This window comes from Sarcophilus harrisii, chromosome 1 (assembly GCF_902635505.1).
Source record: "Sarcophilus harrisii chromosome 1, mSarHar1.11, whole genome shotgun sequence".
NCBI lineage: Eukaryota > Metazoa > Chordata > Mammalia > Dasyuromorphia > Dasyuridae > Sarcophilus > Sarcophilus harrisii.
In genome coordinates, this window is record NC_045426.1 from 668382190 (window position 1) to 668404451 (window position 22262).

The 22262-nt window shown below is 39.9% G+C and overlaps 1 protein-coding gene across 3 annotated transcripts; it reads left to right on the forward strand.

The window, feature by feature from the left end:
- Positions 1 to 526: 526 nt before the first annotated feature.
- Positions 527 to 19199, forward strand: LSM4 (LSM4 homolog, U6 small nuclear RNA and mRNA degradation associated). 3 transcript variants are annotated; one of them, XM_031948210.1, is made up of 5 exons: positions 527 to 684; positions 2956 to 2997; positions 12500 to 12598; positions 16610 to 16793; positions 18363 to 19199. In XM_031948210.1, the coding sequence occupies exons 2-5, from the start codon at positions 2995 to 2997 to the stop codon at positions 18452 to 18454; spliced, it is 378 nt and encodes a 125-aa protein (XP_031804070.1). In that variant the 5' UTR covers positions 527 to 684; positions 2956 to 2994; the 3' UTR covers positions 18455 to 19199. The 3 variants fall into 3 exon arrangements, with proteins under 3 accessions (XP_031804070.1, XP_031804071.1, XP_012397612.1); XM_012542158.3 differs by lacking the exon at positions 527 to 684 and adding an exon at positions 1019 to 1243; XM_031948211.1 differs by lacking the exons at positions 527 to 684; positions 2956 to 2997 and adding an exon at positions 1018 to 1243.
- The last annotated feature ends 3063 nt before the right edge of the window (positions 19200 to 22262 follow it).

The window sequence follows — 22262 nt, forward strand, 5'->3', positions numbered from 1 at the left end:
AAAAACAGGTTTTTAAAATAATTCCAGAAATTCTAGATTCTCAGATCTGAAAAAATGCTGCTCAGGGAACACCTACCCCTACTCATCTATCTAATCCAGCCCCTGTGTGAAGCTACCTAACGCCACCCCCGTGTCTAAGTTGGCTCAATCCCTCTCTCTGATCCAATGTCTGTCTCCCGTCCTGACTCTGAGGTAGGAGCGCCTCTCTGTACAAAGAACTTCCGGGCGCTCTTCGTTCTAGGGAGCTCCTTCCTGCGGAGCCCCCATCGCACCTCGGCGTCTTCCCCCTACTGCTTCTAGTCCTGTGCCCAAGGGTCAAGCGGAACCAACCTAATTCTGACATTTCTAGAGAGGCTGGAAGACGAGTGTCCCTCCCCTCAGCCCGGCCCTCTTCCAGCTCATCCCGGGCTCTCCGGCGCGCCCGTCACCCGCGGCCCCCTCCAGCTTTTCCTCCCACTCAGCGGTCCTCCGGGCCATTAGGGGGCGGCATCGCCGGCCCAGCTCGGCGCACATCCACTTCCCTGCGCTCAGCCCGGGGTTCGGGGCTCCCTGGGAAGCTGCAGCTCGCATGTCTTTAGTGCCTCCGAGGCTCTTCCCGAGCACTTCCTTCACAAAAACTCTAGGGGTAGGGGAAGAACCTTATGCATCCCGTTCTACAGATGGGGAAACTGAGGTCCAGAGAGGGTAAGTCAGACCGCTGACTCTCTTCCAGGGGTCTCTGCGAAGGGGGTGTGGCGTTGAGGTCAGAGGTCAGACAGGGCAGCCGCCTTTCTCAGCTCTTGACTGCTTTAAGGCCGCCCTAAACCCTCAGTGCGGCCAAGCCCACTAATATTACTCGGCCCATTTCTCAAAACGGACCAAAGCAGAGCACCGGATAAACCAGCCACGCCTCTTGGCTTCCTGAAGGGAAACTGCAGCGCGCATCGCCACAGCCCGTTACCCACAATGCCACGAGCCGCGCGCGCCCGACAGAGACGTGCTTTACGGCAGCGGCGCGCTCGGAGCGCGAGGTCACTCGCCACCTCTCAGCGCCCTCGGCCTTTTTCCCCGCCCCCTCCTCCTCCCGCGATTGGCCAAGGTGTCGTGGGATCGGGTAGTAATTGGTTCCCGTAGACATCAGCCCGCCTTGTTCCGTGCGGCGCGGCCTGGAGGGAATTCCGAGTCCCTGGAGCTGCGGCAGCGGCGGCGGAAGTGACCGGAGCAGTCCCGCTTCTGTCCCCGCCCCGGCGCGGCCGGCACCATGGTGAGGGGATACCGAGGGAGGCGGCACGGGGGTGGTAGGGGCCACTCAGACCCCGTTCCCGGCGCTGGCCCTGGGCGGGACAGGGAGGGGGCTGGTCCCCTGGGAACCTTGGGACAAGGGGGGGAGGGGGGGAGATCTCACGTGGGAGTGCAGGACTCCTTCCAGCTGCGCATCCCTCCGTCCCTTCCCTCACCCCCACCCTCCAGCTTCTTCATCCTTTTTCTCACCTCATTCTCTCCACCCCCCTCTCCTCGGCGTCCCCCCTCCCCCATTCTCGTGCTCACCTCTTCATCATTCTCCTTCCCCTCTCGACTCCTCATCTCCTCCACTCCTTGTACTTTTTCCTTTTCTAAGTCTTTCTCCTCATATATCCTGCCCCATTTTCCTTATCCTTTCTTCATGAACTACTTAGCTAACAGGACGTGTGAAATGATGGGTGAGGTTAAATTGCCTGACGTCCCTTAGATCCTGTAATCTTCCTTTTTCTTCCCAGTCCTCCTTTTCCCCTTGTCCTCTTATTCCTCACTCTCATCCCTTCGTTTTCTCTTCTTCATCTCCCTTCCTCTTTCCTCTCCCTTCTCACTAGTACTTCACAGCTTTCTTAATCACCACCGCTTTTATCACTTCTCTTTCCCTGTCTTTTCTCTTCCTCTTTCCTCTCTCACCTACCCCAGTCTCTTTTCTCCTTCTAGCTTGGATTGGGGGAAGAAGATAGGGTTCAGGGACTTGCGTAATAAAGCTATTCTTTAATTTAAAAAAACAAGATGGTAGTGCTTCTTTACCTCCTCCTGTTTGGGCTTCTCTGAGCTCCATCTCTTCTTTCTCTTCTTTTCTTGTTCTTCCTGTGCTGGACTTGCCTTGAGTTGCGTAGTCGTAAGCACACATGTGGTCATCGCAGAACTCCTACAGGAAACCAACTGGGGAGGTGGACTTTGGCCCATTTTCCTGGGAGCAGTGGCCCACGCTCCCCAATGGGTGATCTATTTCCCAAGCATCTTCCCTTTCTTTAGAAAACCATCAGCTGTTGGTTCTTGTAACAAACTAACATTATAAAGTCCATAGGCTTCCTACTCAGATATCCCCAACAATGGCCTTGGACCAGAGAGCTGAAAAGGCTCTTTTGAGTTCATCTTCTCTAGCTTTATAGTATTAATAGAGGAAGAAACTCAAACTGCCTAGAGCTGCACAAGCTTCAAGGCCAAGACTGATGGCTTCCATTCCAGGGCTCTTGACACTAGTCAGTAGCATCTGTGAAAAATAAAATCCAATCTTGAATGTAGGAACATTCCCTTGATGGTAAAGGCCATGAAGGGATTGGCTGCTTTGGACAAGCATCTTGGGACTTTTATAAAAAGGTTCTAAGTTTCATGGTGTCTGAAGGGGAAGAAAATGCATTTAAACTCAATCTCCTGAACTAAGGAAGAGGCAATAAGAGGGTATTATTAGTATTGGCTTCTATGTCAAATACAAATGTAGCATTGTGAAAGTGGGCAAATTAGTGTCCAGATAAGCCTCATTGTTTAAATCAAGAATTGTCACTATATCGCCATTATTTAATTTAAAAACCTTGTGTCACCTAGAAAATGAGGGGGAGGGACTTGGTGACTTCTGAGGGTCCAAGGCACTAACCTTGAAGAGACTGTGACATATAGGAAGAAAGACTTATACTATAGCTGATGGAATTCTCAATTGTCTTTTGTTTGCTTTCTTAGCTGCCCTTATCCTTATTGAAGACAGCCCAGAATCACCCCATGGTGAGTAGGCAATGTGGCGGCCACTTGATAACCTTGAGTCTCAGACACCACGAGGAGGACATGAAGAGTAAGAGGGATCTTAAACCCTACATGTGGGAAGTCTTTCTGATTTTGTTTTTAATCTCTAGTTGGCTAGGAAAATATCCATGTTTTCTTTTTCTAAAAATGTTTATCTTCAGATCTTGTTTTGACATCACATTTGTATCCAGTTCTATTCTTTTCCTTCTCCTAGCCCATACATAGGAGAATAATAAATGTGTGTAGAATTGATTTGGCCCAGGTCACACAAGTGGTAAGATATGAAGCCAGGATTTGAACCTAGTTCTTCCCAGTATACTATACTGGATCCAGGCTTCTCTACTGGATACAAGTGAACCTCCCTACTTCCAGTGTCTCCTCCAATCTCTCTGCACACCAATGTCGGAATAATCTGACTGCATCCCGAAATCTTTAGTGCTTCCTTTTCTCCTGCAAGATCAAAACAAATCTGCCTGGCTTCTAAGGCCCCTCAAAAAGGAGCTTCGTGCATACCTTCTGACTTTATTTGACTATTCACCACGTCATACCTTTTATACAGTTAAATCTCTTCACTGTCTTAGAAGTTAGATATGTTCATTTCCATCCCTGTGCCTCATTAATATTGATTGCCCTTATATGAGCTGTTCTTTGCCCCATTCCCTCATGCTAAAATCTAGCCTTTTGCTTTTAAAAAATTTTTATTCTGAATTTAAGAAATAAAACAGCATTATCAGTAACAAAATAGAAAAGGAAAAAAAAAAAGAGGCTCACACATGAAACTGCTAATCTGAAGTTATTGAGTAACTTTCTCCTCCTACTTCTCCACCCTAGAAATAGCTACCATTAGACACAAATATGTCTAAATCCATACTATACATATTTCTATTAATCATTTCCTCCCCTTCCCCCGGATGCAAATAGCTTCTTCATAGATCCTTTGTAGTTTGAATATTTATAATAGTCAAAATGACTTGATGCTTATTCCTTTTTCATTATTTCATGCAAGTTTTTCCATGTTTTTAAAAATCTTATTTGGTATTTTATTTTTCTCAGATACATGTAAAAACATTCTTTTTCCTCCAAATTTTGAGTTCCAAATTTTCTCTCTCTACCCTCCTCCATTAAGAAGGCAAGCATTTGATATAGGTTATACATGTGTGGTCATGCAAATTATATTTCCATATCTGTGAAAGAAAACACTGACCAACCTTCCTTACCCCTCCCCCCCAAAAAGAAGAAAACAAAGAGAAAATATCTTGGATATGCATTTAGACTCTACCCATTCTTTCTCTGGACATGGACAGCACCTTTCATCATAAATCCTACAGAATTTTCTTGAATCATTGTTTTGCTGATAATAAAGTTACTCATAGTACATCATCATAAAATATTGCTATTATTATATATACTTTGCATCAGTTCATCTAAGTCTTTCTGTGTTTTTCTAGACCATCCTTATCATTTCTTATATTGCAGTAATATTCCATTACAATAATATATAATAACTTGTTCAGCCATTCCCCAAGTGATGGGCATCCCTTTATTTTCCAATTCTCTGTCACCACTAAAAGAGTTGCTATAAATAGTTTTCCTTTTCCTTTTTGTTTTTTACCTCTTGGGGTACAGACCTAGTAGTGTGATTGCTTGGTCAAAGAGTATGCATAGTTTTATAATTTGGGGGGCATAGTTCCAAAATGCCCTCCAGAATGTAACAGTCATTATGTAACTTCAACAACAGTGCAATAGTGTTTTAATTTTCCTACATGCTTTCTAACATTTGTCATTTTCTTTTTCTGTCACATTAGTCAGTCTGACAGGTGTGAGGTGATAGTTCAGAGTTGTTCCGTTATGCATTTCTCATCATTTTTTTTTATTATAATAACTTTTTATTGACAGAACCCATGCCAGGGTAATTTGTTTACAACATTGTCCCCTGCACTCACTTCTGTTCCGATTTTTCCCCTCTCTCCCTCCATCCCCTCCCCTAGATGGCAAGCAGTCCTATATATGTTGAATATGTCACAGTATATCCTAGATACAATGTATGTGTGCAGAACCAAAAAGTTCTCTTGTTGCACAGGGAGAATTGGATTCAGAAGGGAAAAATAACCTGGGAAGAAAAACAAAAATGCAAACAGTTTACATTCATTTCCCATTGTTCTTTCTTTGGGTGTAGCTGCTTCTGTCCATCATTGATCAATTGAAACTGAATTAGGTCTCTTTGTCAAAGAAATCCACTTCCATCAGAATACATTCTCATACAGTATCGTTGTTGAAGTATATAATGATCTCCTGGCCCTGCTCGTTTCACTCAGCATCAGTTCATGTAAGTCTCTCCAAGCCTCTCTGTATTCATCCTGCTGGTCATTTCTTACAGAACAATAATATTCCATAACATTCAGATACCACAGTTTACCCAACCATTCTCCAATTGATGGGCATCCATTCATTTTCCAGTTTCTAGCCACTACAAACAGGGCTTCCACAAACATTTTGGCACATACGGGTCTTTTTCCCTTCTTTAGTATCAACTTGGGGTATAAGCCCAGTAGTAGCACTGCTGGGTCAAAGGGTATGCACAATTTGATAACTTTTTGGACATAATTCCAGATTGCTCTCCAGAATGGTTGGATTTGTTCACAACTCCACCAACAATGCATCAGTGTCCCAGTTTTCCCGCAGCCCCTCCAACATTTATTTATTTTTTCCTGTCATCTTACCCAATCTGACAGGTGTGTAGTGGTATCTCAGAGTTGTCTTAATTTGCATTTCTCTGATTAATAGTGATTTGGAACACTCTTTGATATGAGTGGAAATAGTTTCAATTTCATCATCTGAAAATTGTCTGTTCATATCCTTTGCCCATTTATCAATTGGAGAATGGCTTGGTTTCTTATAAATTAGAGTCAGTTCTCTATATATTTTGGAAATGAGGCCTTTATCAGAACCTTTAACTGTGAAGATGTTTTCCCAGTTTGTTGCTTTCCTTCTGATCTTGTTTGCATTAGTTTTGTTTGTACAGAAGCTTTTTTATTTGATGTAATCAAAATTTTCTATTTTGTGATCAATAATGGTCTCTAGTTCGTCTTTGGCCACAAATTTCTTCCTCCTCCACAAGTCTGAGAGATAAGCTATCCTATGTTCCTCCAATTTATTTATAATCTCGTTCTTTATGCCTAAATCATGGACCCATTTTGATCTTATCTTGGTATACGGTGTTAAGTGTGGGTCCATGCCTAATTTCTGCCATACTAATTTCCAGTTATCCCAGCAGTTTTTGTCAAATAATGAATTCTTATCCCAAAAGTTAGGATCTTTGGGTTTGTCAAACACTAGATTGCTATAGTTGACTATTCTGTCTTGTGAACCTAACCTGTTCCACTGATCAATTAATCTGTTTCTTAGCCAATACCAAATGGTTTTGGTGACTGCTGCTTTATAATACAGTTTTAGATCAGGTACAGCTAGGCCACCTTTATTTGATTTTTCTTTTCATTAATTCCCTTGAGATTCTCGACCTTTTATTATTCCATATGAATTTTGTTGTTATTTCTCATCATTTTTAAAATTTGATAATAGCTTCTTATTTTCAGAATACATACAAAGATAGTCTTTTCAACATTCACCCTTGCAAAACCTTGTGTTCCAAATTTTTCTCCCTCCCTTCTCCCCATCCCCCTCCCCTAGACAGCAAATAATCCAATATATGTTAAACATGTGTAAAGCCACATTTAGCTTTAGATAATTTTTTATATGACTATAGATAGCTTTGATTACTTTGTCTAATGTAAAGGGCTGAAACTCTTAAAAGATATGCTTGAATCAGACAGCCAAGCACTTAGGACTAATTACCTATTAGGCAATGATTCTATTTGCATGTGTTTGGGGAAATGCCTCCTCTCACTGTTCTGTGCTGGCTCAATTGTTTGGTGTATACAGATAATTGTAGGTAAGGATTAAGAGGTGGGGTGAGATAGGCCAGAGAACTTCATTTTTCAGCAGGACCAGGAGAAGGGAGGTTGGTGGTGAGCTTGTGGCAGTTTTGTTCATCTCTTTCACTTCTCCCCCTGAAAACCAAGGACTTTTGCTTATCCTGACACTGGCTGATCCTGAGGCCTCCAGGGAGCTAGCCCGGACTTTACAGTCTGAAAACTGCTTGTTCATATTCTTTGGCCATTTATCAATTGAGGAATAGCTTTTGTTTCTGTAAATTTGATTTTCTATGTTTGAGAAATGAAGTCTTTATCTCACTATAAAATTTTTTTTTCTCACAGTAATGATTACTATAGATTTCCCTCCATCCTATTTTCCCCTTTAATCCTATTCTGTCTCTCCTTTTACTCTAAATATTCTCAAAAGTTTTGCTTCTGTTTTTTACCTCCCCCAACCTTCCTTGTGTCAGCTCCAAGACACTGCTCTTCCTCCTGATCTTCGATTATCTCCTTCCCTTCCTCCTTTCCTGTATGGTAACATAGACTTCTACACTCAAGTGAGTGTGTATATTATTCTTTCTTTGAGCCAGTTCTGATGAGAGTAAGGTTTACGTGCTCCCCTCCTGGCTTCCTCCATTTCTCCCCAATGTAAAATCTCTTTAAAATACTTTGTCCCATTCTGTCTCTCCCTTTCTCCTTTATACCATCATATTCAGCTCACATTTATGTTTTCTAGCTATGTATACTCCTAACTGCCCTAGTAATGAGAAAGTTTTTAGGAATTATAGCATTTTCTCATGTGGGAATATAAAGAATTTAATTTTATTGAATACCTTATGGTTTCCCTTTTCTGTTTACCTTTTTCAATGTTTCTTTTGCATCTTGCATTTGAAAGTTAGATTTTCTTTTCAGCTCTGATTTTCTCATCAGAATATTATATTCCAAACCCTCTAATCCTCTAATGTAGTAGCTACTATCTTGACTATGGTTCAGTAATTCGATTGCTTCTTTTTAGTCCCTTGCAATATTTACTTCTTAAACTGGGAGATCTGGAATTTGACTGTAATATTCCTGGGAGTTGAAATGTTGGGATCCCTTTTAGGAAGTAATTGTGGATTCTCTCAACTTCTGTTTTGTCCTTTGGTTCTAGAATATCAAGACAGTTTTATTTAATTTCTTGAAAAATGATATCTTTTTTTGATCATCCAGTAGTTCTCAAGTTATCTTTCCTGACTCTTTTTTCCAGGTCTGTTGTTTTTTTCAATGAATTATTTCACATTTTTCTATTTTTTTCATTCTTTTGCTTTTATTATTTCTTGATGTCTTATAAAGTCATTAGTTTCCAGTTGCCCAATTCTAGCTTTTCAGGAATTATTTTCTTCAGTGAGCTTTTGTACCTTCTTTTCTGTTTGACTAGTTCTACTTTTTAAGAAGTTTTTCTCTTCAGTGAATTTTTATATATCTTTTTTCATTTGATCAACTCTTTTTTTTTTTTTTATAATAACTTTTTATTGACAGGACCCATGCCAGGGTAATTTTTTACATTATCCCTTGCACTCACTTCTGTTCCGATTTTTCCCCCTCTCCCTCCACCCTCTCTCCTAGATGGCAAGCAGTCCTATATATGTCAAATATGTCGTAGTATGTCCTAGATATAATATATGTGTGCAGAACCGAACAGTTCTCTTGTTGCACAGGAAGAATTGGATTCAGAAGGTAGAAATAACCTGGGAAGAAAAACAAAAATGCAAACAGTTTACATTCATTTCCCATTGTTCTTTCTTTGGGTGTAGCTGCTTCTGTCCATCATTGATCAATTGAAACTGAATTAGGTCTCTTTGTCAAAGAAATCCACTTCCATCAGAATACATTCTCATACAGTATCGTTGTTGAAGTATATAATGATCTCCTGGCCCTGCTCGTTTCACTCAGAATCAGTTCATGTAAGTCTCTCCAAGCCTCTCTGTATTCATCCTGCTGGTCATGTCTTACAGAACAATAATATTCTATAACATTCATATACCACAATTTACCCAACTGTTCTCCAATTGATGGGCATCCATTCTTTTCCAGTTTCTAGCCACTACAAACATTTTGGCACATATAGGTCCCTTTCCCTTCTTTAGTATTTCTTTGGGGTATAAGCTCAGTGGTAGCACTGCTGGATCAAAGGGTATGTACAGATCAACTCTGCTTTTCAAGGCATTCTTCTGTTCATTGGGTTTTTGTGTCTTTTACCATTTGGCCTCTTCAGTAATTTTCTTCAGGGTTTTTTGTTTTGTTTTGTTTTATGCCTCTGCTACCAAGCTATTGATTCCTTTTTTCGTGATTTTCTTGTATCATGCTCATTTCTCTTCCTCTTTTCTTTTACCTATTTTACTTGATTTTAAAAATCCTTTTTGAGTTCATGACCTGAGACCAATTCTTATTTTTCTTTGAGACTATGTAGATGCAGGAATTTTGACTTTGTTGTCTTCTAAGTATGTGTTTGTTTTTCTTTGTCACCATAATAATTTTCTGTGATCGGCATTTTTTTTTCCTGTTGTTTGCTCGTTTTCCAGTCTATTTCTTGACTTTTAACTCTGTGCTAAAGTGGGGCTCTGCTTCTGCAATGGAGGAGCACTATCCCAAGCTTCTGAGGTTTTTGTATGCTTGTTTTCAGAGGTGACTCAGGGGCCTGCAGATTTTTTACTTTTTTTCCAATGTGATATGGCCCAGGGATAACTGTTTACTCCTCTCCTGGTTTGCGTACCAGCACAAGCATTCTTCTAAACTCCAAAACTGACCAGAGTTCCTGCTTCTCTTGAGGCCGCAAGCTCTGCCGGATTAATGCTTCTCCTCTCACAAGTGCCGAGACCCAGGACTGTGGCCCATATCCAAGTATGGGCCTGTGGTGCCAGCAAAGGGATCCCCATAAATTTCCTTTTGACTTGCCTGATCCCCTATGGTCTAGGAGTTCTAGGAACCACTCTTGCTGCCATAATCTTGCTGATTAAGTTGTCCCAGGGCCTACTGCTGGTTTTCTGGGGCCCAGTCTGCCAGCACTGGACTAGGCTCTTCTCTCACCCTGGTACAGCAGACCTTTCCTGCCCACTTTCTAAGTTGTCTTTTTATGGTTCTACCTCTCTAGATTTTGTATAGAATCATTATTTAAAAGTATTTAGAGGATTTTGGGGGAGAGTTCAAGCTTCAGTCCCTGTCTTTATTCCACCATCTTTCTAAACTAATCAAACTTACCATTGCTTATAGTACAGTAATATTCCATCCCGATCATAATATCTCAATTTGTTTGGCTATTCCCTAGTAGATTGGTATACCCCCAATTTCCAATTCTTTGCTATCACAAAGAGAGCTGCCATAAATATTTTAGAAAATATGAGTATTTCTTGCTTATACCCTTTGTTCTAGCAGTGTGTCTACTGGGTCTTTATCCCAGAGATCATTAAAAAGGGAAAGGGACCTATGTGTGCAAAAATGTTGGCGGTAGCCCTTTTTGTAGTGGTAAAGAACTGAAAACTGAGTGTATGCCCATCAGTTAGGAAATGGCTGAATAAGTTATGGCATGTAAATGTAATGGAATATTATTATTCTGTATGAAATGATGAGCAAACTGATTTAAGAAAAGCCTGGAAAGACTTACATGAGCTGATGCTGTGAAGTGAGTAGGATCAAGAGAATATTGAACACAGCAACAACAAGATTATGTGGTGATGAACTGTGATGTACCTTGGATCTTTCCAACAATGAGATGATTCAAGGTAAGTCTAAGGTTTATGATGTAAAGAGCCATCTATATCCAGAGAGAGAACTATGGAGCCTGAATGTGGATAAAAACATAACATTGTAATCTTTTTTTTTGTTACTGTTTATTTGTGTGGTGTTTTTTCCCTCCTTTTGATTTGTTTTTCTCAGCATGACAAATGTGGAAATATATTTAGAGGAATTGCACATGTTTAGCCTATATTGGCTCACTTGCTATCTAGGGAAGCAGGGAAGGAAGTAGGGAGAAAAATTTGGAGCACAAGATTTTGCAAAGGTGAATATTTGTAAACTATTTTTGCATATATTTTGAAAAATAAAAGGCTTTTTTTTTTTTAAGAAAGAAAATACAGATTATTTTTCTTAATCAACTTGGGAAACAGACCTAATAGTGCTCTTACTGGGTTGAAAGGTATAAGCAGTTTTATAACTCTTTGGGCAGAATTCCAAACTACTTTTCAAAATGGTTGAACCAATTCACACAGTTCCACCAACAATAATTTAATGTCCCAATTTTTCCAGTTCTTCTCCAACATTTGTTGCTTTCCCTTTCTTTCATTTTAACCATTCTAATGTTATTTCAAGGTTGTTTTAATTTGCATTTCTCTCATCAATAATGATTTAGAGCATTTTTTTTTCATATGAATGTAAATTGTTTTAATTTCTTCCATCAAAAAAGTACCTGTTCTAGTATTCTTATATATTTGAACTATGAGATCTTTATCTAGAAAACTATCCTTTAAAATTTTTTCCCTCAGTTTTCATCTTTTCTTCTGATCCTGGCTGCATTGATTTTATTTGTACAAACTTTTTAATTAATGTAACTGAAATTCTCCATTTTACCTCTCTATCTCTTACTTATCCACATCCTATCCATAAAACTTTTAAGTAATATGTTCTATGTTATTCGAGTTTTTTTGTAACATTTCCTTTTATATTTAGGTCTTACATGTATTTTAACCTTCTCTTGGTATAAATAGTGTAAGATACTGATCTAATCCCAATTTCTGCTGGACAGCTTTCTAACTTTTCCCAACAGTTTTTACCAAATAATTAATTTTTATCCCCCCAATTTAATTCTTTACTCTTGTCAAACACATCATTTGCTGCTGTACATTATGTGTCTACTCCATTCCATTGATCCATCTTTTTGTTTCTTAGCCAATGACAGATAATTTTGATAATTACTGCCTTAGACTGTAGTTTAAAATTTGGTACTGCTAAACCTCCTAAAAAGTTTTTTGTTTTGGTACCTTTGATATTCTTGACCTTTTATTCTTCCAAATGAATTTTCTTATACTTTTTAATTTATTAAAGTTGGGTTTTTTTTTTTTTTAATAAAACGTTTTTTTTACAATTTTGTGTAGTTTCTGTGTTTGTTTTGGCAGGTATATATGCCTAGGCATTTTATTCTATGTGGAGTATTTTAAATGGGGTATCTCTTACTATATCTTCTTGCAGAATTTTGTTGGTTACATATATAGGAATGCTGATGATTTATCAAGGCTTAGAGCTTTTTTCTTAAAGCATGGTCCAGTTTCAAATCTGCCTCTTTTATGACAATTCCAATTCTCATTGACTACTCCAACTTTTTCTCTTATGAGACAGAGAATTTAGAACCATTAGTGCCATGTTGTTTTATAGTTTTTTAACATAAGTGCTCGATTAAATTTCTTGCAGGCAAAAGTAATGCTCTTAGCATTACTTAGCATATCTTAGCACATAACAAACATAAAGTAAATGCTTAATAGTTGATTAGCTAATTTTTGACTTGAATTTTTTGGTTTTTCTAGTTGGTAGAGCTAAAAAATGGTGAAACCTACAATGGGCACCTTGTGAGCTGTGATAACTGGATGAACATCAATTTGAGAGAGGTCATATGTACATCCCGGGTAAGTGGGCCTTACAGAACACATTGCCTGGTAGCTCATTGGATTTAAAGCTAGAAGGGATCTTAAAGGTTATCCAGGCCAACTTCCTTATTTTACAAGTCTGGAAACTGAGAAACAGAAAGGGAGAGTCACAGAGATAATAGTCATTTATTAAATACCTAGGTGTTCAAGAAGCTGGGGGTACAAAGACAAAAAGAAAGCTGGCCCTGCTCTTGAGGAGCTTTTGAAAGAGCTATTTCTTTTGAAATAGAATGCCAGGATGGGATCCAGGCCCAGATCCTCTTGACTACAAGGCCAGTGCTAATTCTATTCCACATTGTCTTTTTTTTTTTTTAAATCAAGATTTATTTTCTCCCTTCTATTTTAACATCCCACCCCCCTCCCCCCCACTCCATTGAGAAGAAAAGAAAAATTAAATCCTTTTAGCAAAAATGCACAATTTCCTCATTGGCCATGTTGTAAAATATGTCTTATTCTGCATCTTGAGTCCAATATCTCTGTTAGGAATTGCTAGTAGGGTTTATAATCATTACTGTTGGTAATTTCTTAACACAATAGTATTATATTCATATACCATAATTTGTTGCATGATTCCTCAATTGATGGATGCTCCCTTCAGCTTGTTTTTTGGTGCTACAAATATTTTGTACATATGAATCCTTTTCCTCTCTTTGATCTCTTTGGGGCAGTTCTAGTCAGGATGTCACTGAGTCAAAGGGTAGCACAGTTTAATGACTTTGGGGAAATAGCTCCAAATTGCTTTCTAGAATGACTGGACCAGTTTCCAGCCCTGCCATCAGTGCTTTAATAAAGAAGACCTGTTTTCTTGCGACCCTTCCAACATTCTTTCTCCCTTCCCCCCACCCCTCTTTTTTTTTTTTTTTTGGTGATCTTTGCTACTCTGATGGGTTGTTTGCCTGTGTATGCACATAGTGGGAGAACCAAGTAGAAGCGATTGTTCTTGCTGCTGCTATTCCTATTAATACTGAGAACTAAGATTTTTTTAAAATGCTTTATAATTCTCAAAGCACTCTCTTCCTAAACACCTGTGAGGTTGATAGTGCCTTGCTATCTTGTTAGTTTACTGAGGTTAGTTTTGATAAAGAGGAGTTTACCTTTGGAAGGATTGTAGGATAGTAGAATTGAAGGGGAAAGGGAAAGGAATAAATATTTATGTAGCACCTGCACTAAGAACTTTACAAATACCTCTTGAGCCTCACAGTAATTCTTCAAGGTTGATGCTGTTACTGCCTCAGTTTTACAATTGAGCACACAGAGGCAGAGAGAAGGAAATAGTCCCCCAGGCTCACATGGCAAGAAGTGTCTGAGACTGGGTTTGAAATCAGGTCTTCTGATTCCAGGCCCTGCTTTCTGTTGAGTATTTGACACTTGCTGGGATTTATTGGCTGGATTTGAAATCTAAGGGTTTTTTTTTGTTTTGTTTTGTTTAATTTTTGTAATACAAAATCTTCCCAAAGACCTGGATCCTGGTAGCTCTGCTAGGCTTCTTGTGTGATTTTAGGCAAGTTACTTCCCTGCTGGGAGCTTCTACTTTCCTTCTCTGTAAAAGGAAGCTAAGGGCAGGATCTGATTTTTGTATCAGGTACCCCTTTGGCAATCTAAGGAAGTTTGGGATCCCTTCTCGGAACAATGCTTTTAAATGTATGAAAATGTATACATGTGTAGGATTACAAAAGAAACCAAGCACAGTGAAATAGTTATCAAATTTTTGTATAATTCACAGACTGCAGATTAAGAAATTATGGGTTAGGTCACCTCCAAAGCCCCTGTCAGTTCTAATGGCTGTTTGTTTTTTTATTTGAGTTAGAGATAAGGGAGGGGTAATGGTTGCTGAACAAAGCTCAGTTATGGCCACTAGAGGGTGCAGAGAGCAGCTTTGCCAGTCGAACACACGTTGCTGGCACCAGAGAGATTAGTTTGTTTATTCCCCAACAGAGAACTGAAAGAAGGAAGTAAAGAGACAAGACAGCCTTCCTTGTGCACTAAGCTAAATGCCACCCAGGATGGCCCACACTCCTTTGGGAAACTTGTCTGTGTCTTTGAAGAGAATGAGGAGCTTACTCCTAATGGCAAAACCAAAGAATAAGCTTTAGTTCTATTTACTGACCCTTATTCATGAAGATGGCAAAGGTTTCTTTTATGGTGCTCAAAATTCTTTGTTAGATTTGTTTTGGAGTTCATTGAAATATCTTCTACTACACTTAACAGAGCTTAAAAGCTTAAAAATTACCAAATCTCATCCTTCTACGGATTGGGAATGTAAGCTAAGACATTAGATGACTTTCTAGTAACCAACCGAAGCCGGAGTAGAGCCTTGAGGCCTCTGGATCTGCCATCCAAGCTTTAGCGAAATAATTGAGAGCTAAAGAGGCCCCAGAACACAGAGTCTCAGAGAACTTGGAAGGTCCAGAATATACTTCTGATGAATTGAATTTCAGACTAAAGGGAAAGTACAGGTAATAGTAGTGGCAATAATAAGTAGTAGTTAGCATTTAGGTAGTGTTTGAAGGTTTGCAGAGTATTTTAAAATATTATCAGAACAGCTCTTTGAATTAGGTGCTATTATTTTTATTTTACATTTGAGGAAACTGAGGCTGAGAGGTTAAGTGCCTTTCCCAGGGTCCCACAATTAGTTAAATTTCTCAGACTGGATTTAAATTCAGGTCTTCCTGATCCCAAGTGCAAAGCTCTGTTCACTGCACCACCCAGCTGCCTCTGTAAAAGGCAGAAGAAAGCAGAGGTTAAGATTCTTTGACCAGTTTAAATAAACTATAGTGAAATAGTTTCCTACTTAGAGTAATGAGAGACCATGGTTTGAATTCTGGCTCTGATACTTAGTGACCAGCCATGTGATCTAGAGATTCTTTTCTTAATCTAAAGTAGGAATGATAACCTTCAGTGCCAGTTTCATAGTTGGGAGAACCAGGTAAGATAATATATGTGACATGCCTACAAAATCTTCAGAGCTATTTAGACTGTTATTAGTATTTATGGTATTAGAGTTGGAAAAGTTTTCAACCATAGAACACAGATTCTGGGCCATAAAGACCCTCCCTAAGCTAAATAGGGTTAGATTGTAGGACCAGAACTAGAGTCAAACCCCTCTGATTGCTAATCTTATATTTCTTCTCAGTTTTGTGCACATTTAATTCCTTTATCTTGAGTCTAAGGGAGTTTGGGTTTTGCCTGTTAGTCATTCAAACATTTATTAAGTTATAACTTATGTAGCTTATGCTGAATGCTGCAAGGGGAGAAGATTCAATGTAATCACTGCCTTCAAGGGGCAAGAAGAGGGAGGAGGAAACAAAACATGTAAAATGACGAGAGAATTATAGAAAGTGCTGCAGAGATGATGTGTTAGATTGGGTGCAATGAACTCCCAAGAAGTAGGAGGAACTTTAGCTTGGAAGATGAAGAAGCCTGGGTTTCTTAATGGATTCATGGAATCTTAGGGCTTGGGGAGCATTGGGTCTAGTCTTCTCACTTTGTAGATGAGAAAAATGAAGGCTCTTACCTTCTTTGGGCCTCAGTTTTTCTATCTGTAAAGAGAGAGGGTTGGACAAGGTGATTTTGAGTCCTCCTGATGTTGCTGTTTTATGGCAAAAGAAATTATTGTGGGCCGCAGTGTTGGGAAATGCCTCCTGGAGGAATCTTGGGGTGGCCAAGTAGAAAGGAAAAGAACTTTCCAGGAGATAAAAGAGAACCAAAAACTGGAAATGAATCTGGTTCGGTTCATAGGCCTCAGGGGGAACCCTGCTCTCCTTGGGATCTGTTCTCTAGGCTTCTGCAGGTTGTTTGTGACACGAACAGTATGCCCACCACCTTTCCCTCCCTTCCAAAAGAAAAATCAGGAACCTTCCCGAGCCTGGGGAAGGAAGAGGAGGGGAGGGAACAATGGAGGGAGGCAGGGAGCAGCTGCTCTATGACGGACAGTGAGATCCCTGGCTTTTGCTGCCCTGCAGCCTGAAGACATTGATGTTTCCTTCCCAGGATGGCGATAAGTTTTGGCGCATGCCTGAATGTTACATCCGAGGCAGTACCATTAAATACCTGCGGATTCCTGACGAGATTATTGACATGGTAAAAGAAGAGGTGGTGTCCAAGGGCAGGGGCCGTGGTGGCGTGCAGCAGCAAAAGCAACAGAAGGGGCGTGGTGCAGGTGGAGCTGGCCGAGGTGAGTTCCCTACCTGGCCAGGCCAGTATTGCCCCTTGATTGCACATTGGACTGTAAAGTTGGGTTCTCACTCAAAGTTAACTTTAAGGTCTGGGGCCTCTAGAAAAGAGGTGGCAAAAATGGATGGAGGGGCTGTTCACCTTCCAACTCTGCCCTGACATTCTTAGCTGAGGCTGTTATTTCAGTCAATAGAACCCACATTTTGCCTGTTTCTGAAGAGGCCTGATTTCCTTCCTAGTCCAGAAAGCCATTTGTAAGGAAGGTTCTGGCTGTGGGGAGCATCAGGAGACTTTGTTGTTACTCAATTGCTCTTCAGGATTTACTTTTAAATAAAGTGGCAAAAACAAAAATTATTCACTGAAGCCCCAGCTGCTGGTTGGTGAATAAAAATACAGAATGTCAGAATTGTGAGGGAACTGGGAGAGCCTTAGAATGTAGAGTATCAGAGCTGGGAAGAGTTTTAAGATACAGAAAGCCAAAGGTAAGAGGGACTATTTCTCTCTAACTGTATTCCCAACAAAGGGTCCAGGTTCTGCTTTCTATTTGGGAAGCTCATTAGGTTCATGTATCAGCCCATTCCATTTTCTGATAGTTCTCATTGTTAGGACATTCTTCCTGAGATTAAACTTAAATCTGCCTCTTTGTGACATGCTAGGGTCATGTGATGGATAGGCCTTCTAGTTTAACGTTGACAGCTTCAGCAAAGTTCTACTGGATCTTCCTCCTTCCTAACCTCCCCCACTCCAGGAGTTTATTTCTCTTACTTTAATACTATGAATTAATTTAATGATTAAATTCCATTGAACATTGTTTTAGGCTATCAGGAAAGAGTCTCAAAAATCTTTACTAACTAAATACCTGGGACAGAAGCTAAGAGAGTCCTATTTTTCCTTGCTTATCCAATCTGTTAGCCAGGAGAATCTGTCCTAGAAATGGAGAGTAGGCATCCTTTGAAATTCCAAGTTTCTGGGTCTTAAGCTCCAACACCTAGTCTCCCACTGAGCCCTCCCATGACCATTCCATCAGAAAGTATTCATGGATCATAAGCTTCATGAGCACATTGCTCCATTATAGGGATTTGTGAACAAGAAATCTAATTGTTGTCATTCATTCACCAATTACATATTAAGTCTATTGGGTATATTATCCCAATGCCTTCAGAAAACATGACTGTGAGTAGCTAGAGTCTTGTCAGCAGGCTTTTCTTTGTGATCTGTGGGCGTGAGGGCAATAGGAAATCCACAAAATTTGGATTAAATCAAATTTCCAGTCAGCAGATAAGAGATCTTTGATTGTGACAGTCTTCCTCCAGGCCTTCTTGCCGGTTTTGTGATTCCACAAGCAGAGTCTTTTCCTGTGTTTCTTACGGGGCAGCTAAATAACTTGAACAAGATGAATGTGCCTGAGCAGGCCAAGACTTCACACCGAGAACTCGAGTCTGTCCAGTCTCCTGGGCAGCCGCCTGGAGTGCAGCTCCGTATCTGCAGGTGCTGGGGGCCGCACCTCATGGGACGGCCTGCAGAAAAACTGCTGGCCACCCTGATTCTCACCAACTTTGTGCTCCTGCAGGTGTGTTTGGAGGTCGAGGCCGAGGGGGCATTCCTGGTAGCGGAAGAGGACAGCAGGAGAAGAAGCCAGGCCGGCAGGCCGGGAAGCAGTGAGGGCGTGATCATGTCCCGGCCTTGGCAGAGACTTTGACGGGAAGACCCTTTGCTGCTACCTTGTACCTGCCTTCATGACTTGATGTCCTGTTTCTAATTTTTGGTTAATGAATCTGTTTTTAAAAAAAAAAAAAAAAAAGTAAAAAAGAAAGTTGGAGGCTGGGAAGGTGTTGGGGAAGAATCCTATGAATCATGTTTTTTGTAATCCTTTGAAATCCTCTTATTTAGCTAAAGTTTGAGTAGTCATTGTCTTACTTGTTTTAGCCACCATTTTAGAATTAGAAACTTCGAGGGCTTTTCAGCTTTTTGAAATCCTTGGTTCCTGGAGACTTGATTCCTAGAAAAAGTTCAATACCATTTCATTTGAAAGACTGAGCCCTTTTAAAGTACAGCTGAATATGGTGGTCTTTGTTCCCGATTTAAGGGCATTTCGAGAGTGATTTTCATTTGCTGCCATGTGTCTTGTGATGTTTGCTTTAAGATTTGGGCATTTCTGACACATGGCAGGTTTTTTCCTTCAAAGTTACAAGCCCTGAAACCATCAGGGAGGTATTTCCTTTAAGTCTGTTCCCCAACGTTTTTGCTTCTCCTTTTTTTAAAAAAAAATTTTTTTTTTAACTGAAAATAGAGGTTGGAACTTGTTTCAGGGAATAATTATTGGAAGTTTTCCTGTTCTTTTCCCAGTATTTGTTTTGGGGAAACCACTTTAGTTTGTGTGACTGAAATAAAAATAATACAACAATAAGCTGAAAATTAATAATTTCTTTTTGCATGCTCAACAGATGAGCATATGATTTCTTCATTCTCAGATTGTCATGGAGCATATTTCCACTCTTGCTCCTCAGGAAACCCCGTTCCCTAGAATGATGGTGGCTTTGGGTTTGAAGTGAGAATGGTGCTATGCACTTTCTTTGTGCCATCAGAGCTGTTCCACTGGCAAACCTACTATATTGGTTCTTTGAGACATGTGTCCTTTTCAGAAGTTAAACTAATATACAGAAACACTTCTTTTATTACCTTTTAAATTTGAAGATTCTGGGGGTAGAAATAGAATATTTATGGTTTTTTATTTCAGTGGTTTGAAATTTTAACATCATCCTGTACATTCATTTCATTTTCTGGAGGGAAGAAAAGTTCTCACTTTCCTTTCCCCTCTTTTCCCCTCTTTCATAATCTGAAATGTATGTGGAAAACCTTTGGAGACATCTGAAATCTGGTCAGACTTCAGCCTTTTGCATTTAACTTTAAAAGTATATAGCAGGGGAATTTTGTACCATTTGCTGTCTTGGGTTCCTTAAAGTCCCTATTTCCTATTCTGAGAAAACCTCAAATTGAAGCTGTATAGGGATATAGCAAGAAATACTTGAAAAAAATATTCTCTTTGAGCTTTTCACATTCTTTTAGAAATAAGGAACCTATTTCTTCTAGAAATAAGAGAATGTATATTTTGTGTCAATAATTTATCTTGAAAAATGGGGGGGGGGGGTTGGAAAGGTGTTACAAGTAATGGGAAGGTTTTATCTAAGAAATAACTCTTCTTTAAAAGATGAAGATGAAAAAACAAACAAACCATATCCGGTATTGTGAGAAAGAAGCAGCATAGGTTAATAGGTTTAATATATGCATATTTTCTCAATGATGACTTGGTTGAATCCATTCTGCATGATTAGAATAAATGCAATCTTAACCTATAGAATATTACTTGCTTCTTATATCTTCAACCAAGCTGTGCCCACATCATTGTCCATATTTTTGCACTTGGAACATTTATGTGACAGAATAAGGTGCTTGTTCCAGATCTTAGAATTACTAAGAATTAGAATATTACTTCAAAGGTCATCTAGTTTATCCTCCCACCCATTGCCACAGTTCTTCAGCATCCCTGGCAGAAAGTCATCATCTATTCTCCACTCAGTGGCAACAACTCGTTCCCTAAAATGAACTGTTCTGAATCTGTCCTCTCTGGGTGGGGAGTAATTAAGTTGCCATAAGTTATATTCTCTAAGTTTACATGGTTACAACTGGTAGCTCTGTAGCATTCTTGTTAAGTGATCTATTGAGCCAAAATCTGCCTTTCTGTAATTTCTCCCATTGGTCTTGGTTCTATTCTGTTCTCTAACTTGGGCAAAATTCAGTCTTCCATCTTCCCTGTAATAACCTTTCAGATATTGGAAGACATTGATCACATAAGCCTTTTACACTAAGCTAACATCTTAGCAGAGTTTCCAGCCTCATTAACATTGTCCTATAGATTCATGTAGTTTGTCAGTGACTTACTTAAGACGTAGCTAGAGATACACATGGTCCCAAATAGATCAACGTGTTTTTTTTGTTTGTTTTGTTTTTGGCTAGCATGTTATTCTGTGGACTCCTGTTTACAACCACTAAAACCTGCCTATCTTTTACACATGGCCTAACAAGTTTTACAGTTGCAAGGGTCACCCCTTTCTGCCTACATAAATTCTCCCTGTTAATCTAAGTTTTGAATAATGGCTTTAGCCTAAGATCACTTTGCAAAATCCAAGAATTGGAAAAGATCTCTGAGAACATCTAGTCCGACTTAATCCTGGATAGGAATTCTCCCTGGGGAAGTGATGTTGAGCAGTGGAAAAAGTGCCAGTTCTGGAGTCAGGAAGACATCTTTCCGAGTTCAAATCCAATCTCAGACACTAGCCATGTGACCCTAAAGAAGTCATCTAAGCCTGTTTGCCTCTGTTTCCTCATCTATAAAATTAGTTGGAGAAGGAAATGAGGAACCACTCTAGTATCCTTGGCAAGAAAATCACAAAAAGTTAGGCACAAATGAAAAACAACAAAGGAATTCTTTATAATATCCCCATTCAATTGGTAATAGACCCTGTGTGCTAGTAATAGAGGGCTAATTACCTTTAGGCATCCTCTTCCACTTTTGGTGTCATCAGGAAGTATGGCTTATGCCGAGTTCTGCAGCTTCCTTTATTATTCTGGTTCTGGTCTGGGCCTGAGGAGAATGTTGTACAGTGGGAAAGAGCACTATCTCTAGAGTCCAAGAACCTGGGTTCAAATCTCAATTCTGACAACATTCCCCAAGAGAACCCTGTACCTCAATTTCCTTGGGAAAACAAGGTGGTTTCTGAGATCCCACAACAAGAATTATGATCCCAAGTCTATTCCAAAACCCTTCCAACTAATAAACCTTCAAATAATGTCTTCTCCAAGCTAAAGGTTTCACTTTATTTCAGTCAGTCCTTATGTGCCACAGATGCAAGGCCCATCACCATCCAAGTTGTATCTTCTGGATGCTCTCCAACTTACTGGGGCTCAGAAGTGAACCCAACTGTCCAGATGTAGCCCAACTGCCCCCTCCCTCGTGCACACTATAAATCCTTTCTAAGATGGAGTTAGCCAAACTGCCTCTCCTTGATTTTCCCAGATCCTTCTGTTTCTTCTCATTCTCGGTTCTTTTGCCGATGCTAAGAACCCCTAAGCTCATTTAGCTTCTTGGTTAGACATTCTAATTTTGAGTCTCACATTCTCCGCAACCAGCTTTTTTTGGGGAAACTTTTAATTTATTCATTCAGTGAAAATTATGCTAAATGCCTACTCCATTCAAGGTGCTGTACAGGATCTTAAAGAATTCATCCCAAGTCTTGTCCCTAAGGAATAAAAGGGAATGTAAAGAGACTAAAGCAAGTACACAAAATGACCCCAATGCCAGATAGGCTTGAGAAAAGCAAGAGATACAAACAATTCAATTCAGGGGATGAAGAGGAATAACTCCAATGGTGGGGTGGGAGAAGATCAAAGTACTTCTCAAACTTTAGTCCTT

Coding starts and splice junctions, on each gene's coding strand:
- LSM4 (XM_012542158.3), top strand. Junction 2,998..12,499: donor CAGCCCAGAATCACCCCATG/GTGAGTAGGCAA, acceptor TGGTTTTTCTAG/TTGGTAGAGCTAAAAAATGG. Junction 16,794..18,362: donor TGCAGGTGGAGCTGGCCGAG/GTGAGTTCCCTA, acceptor GTGCTCCTGCAG/GTGTGTTTGGAGGTCGAGGC.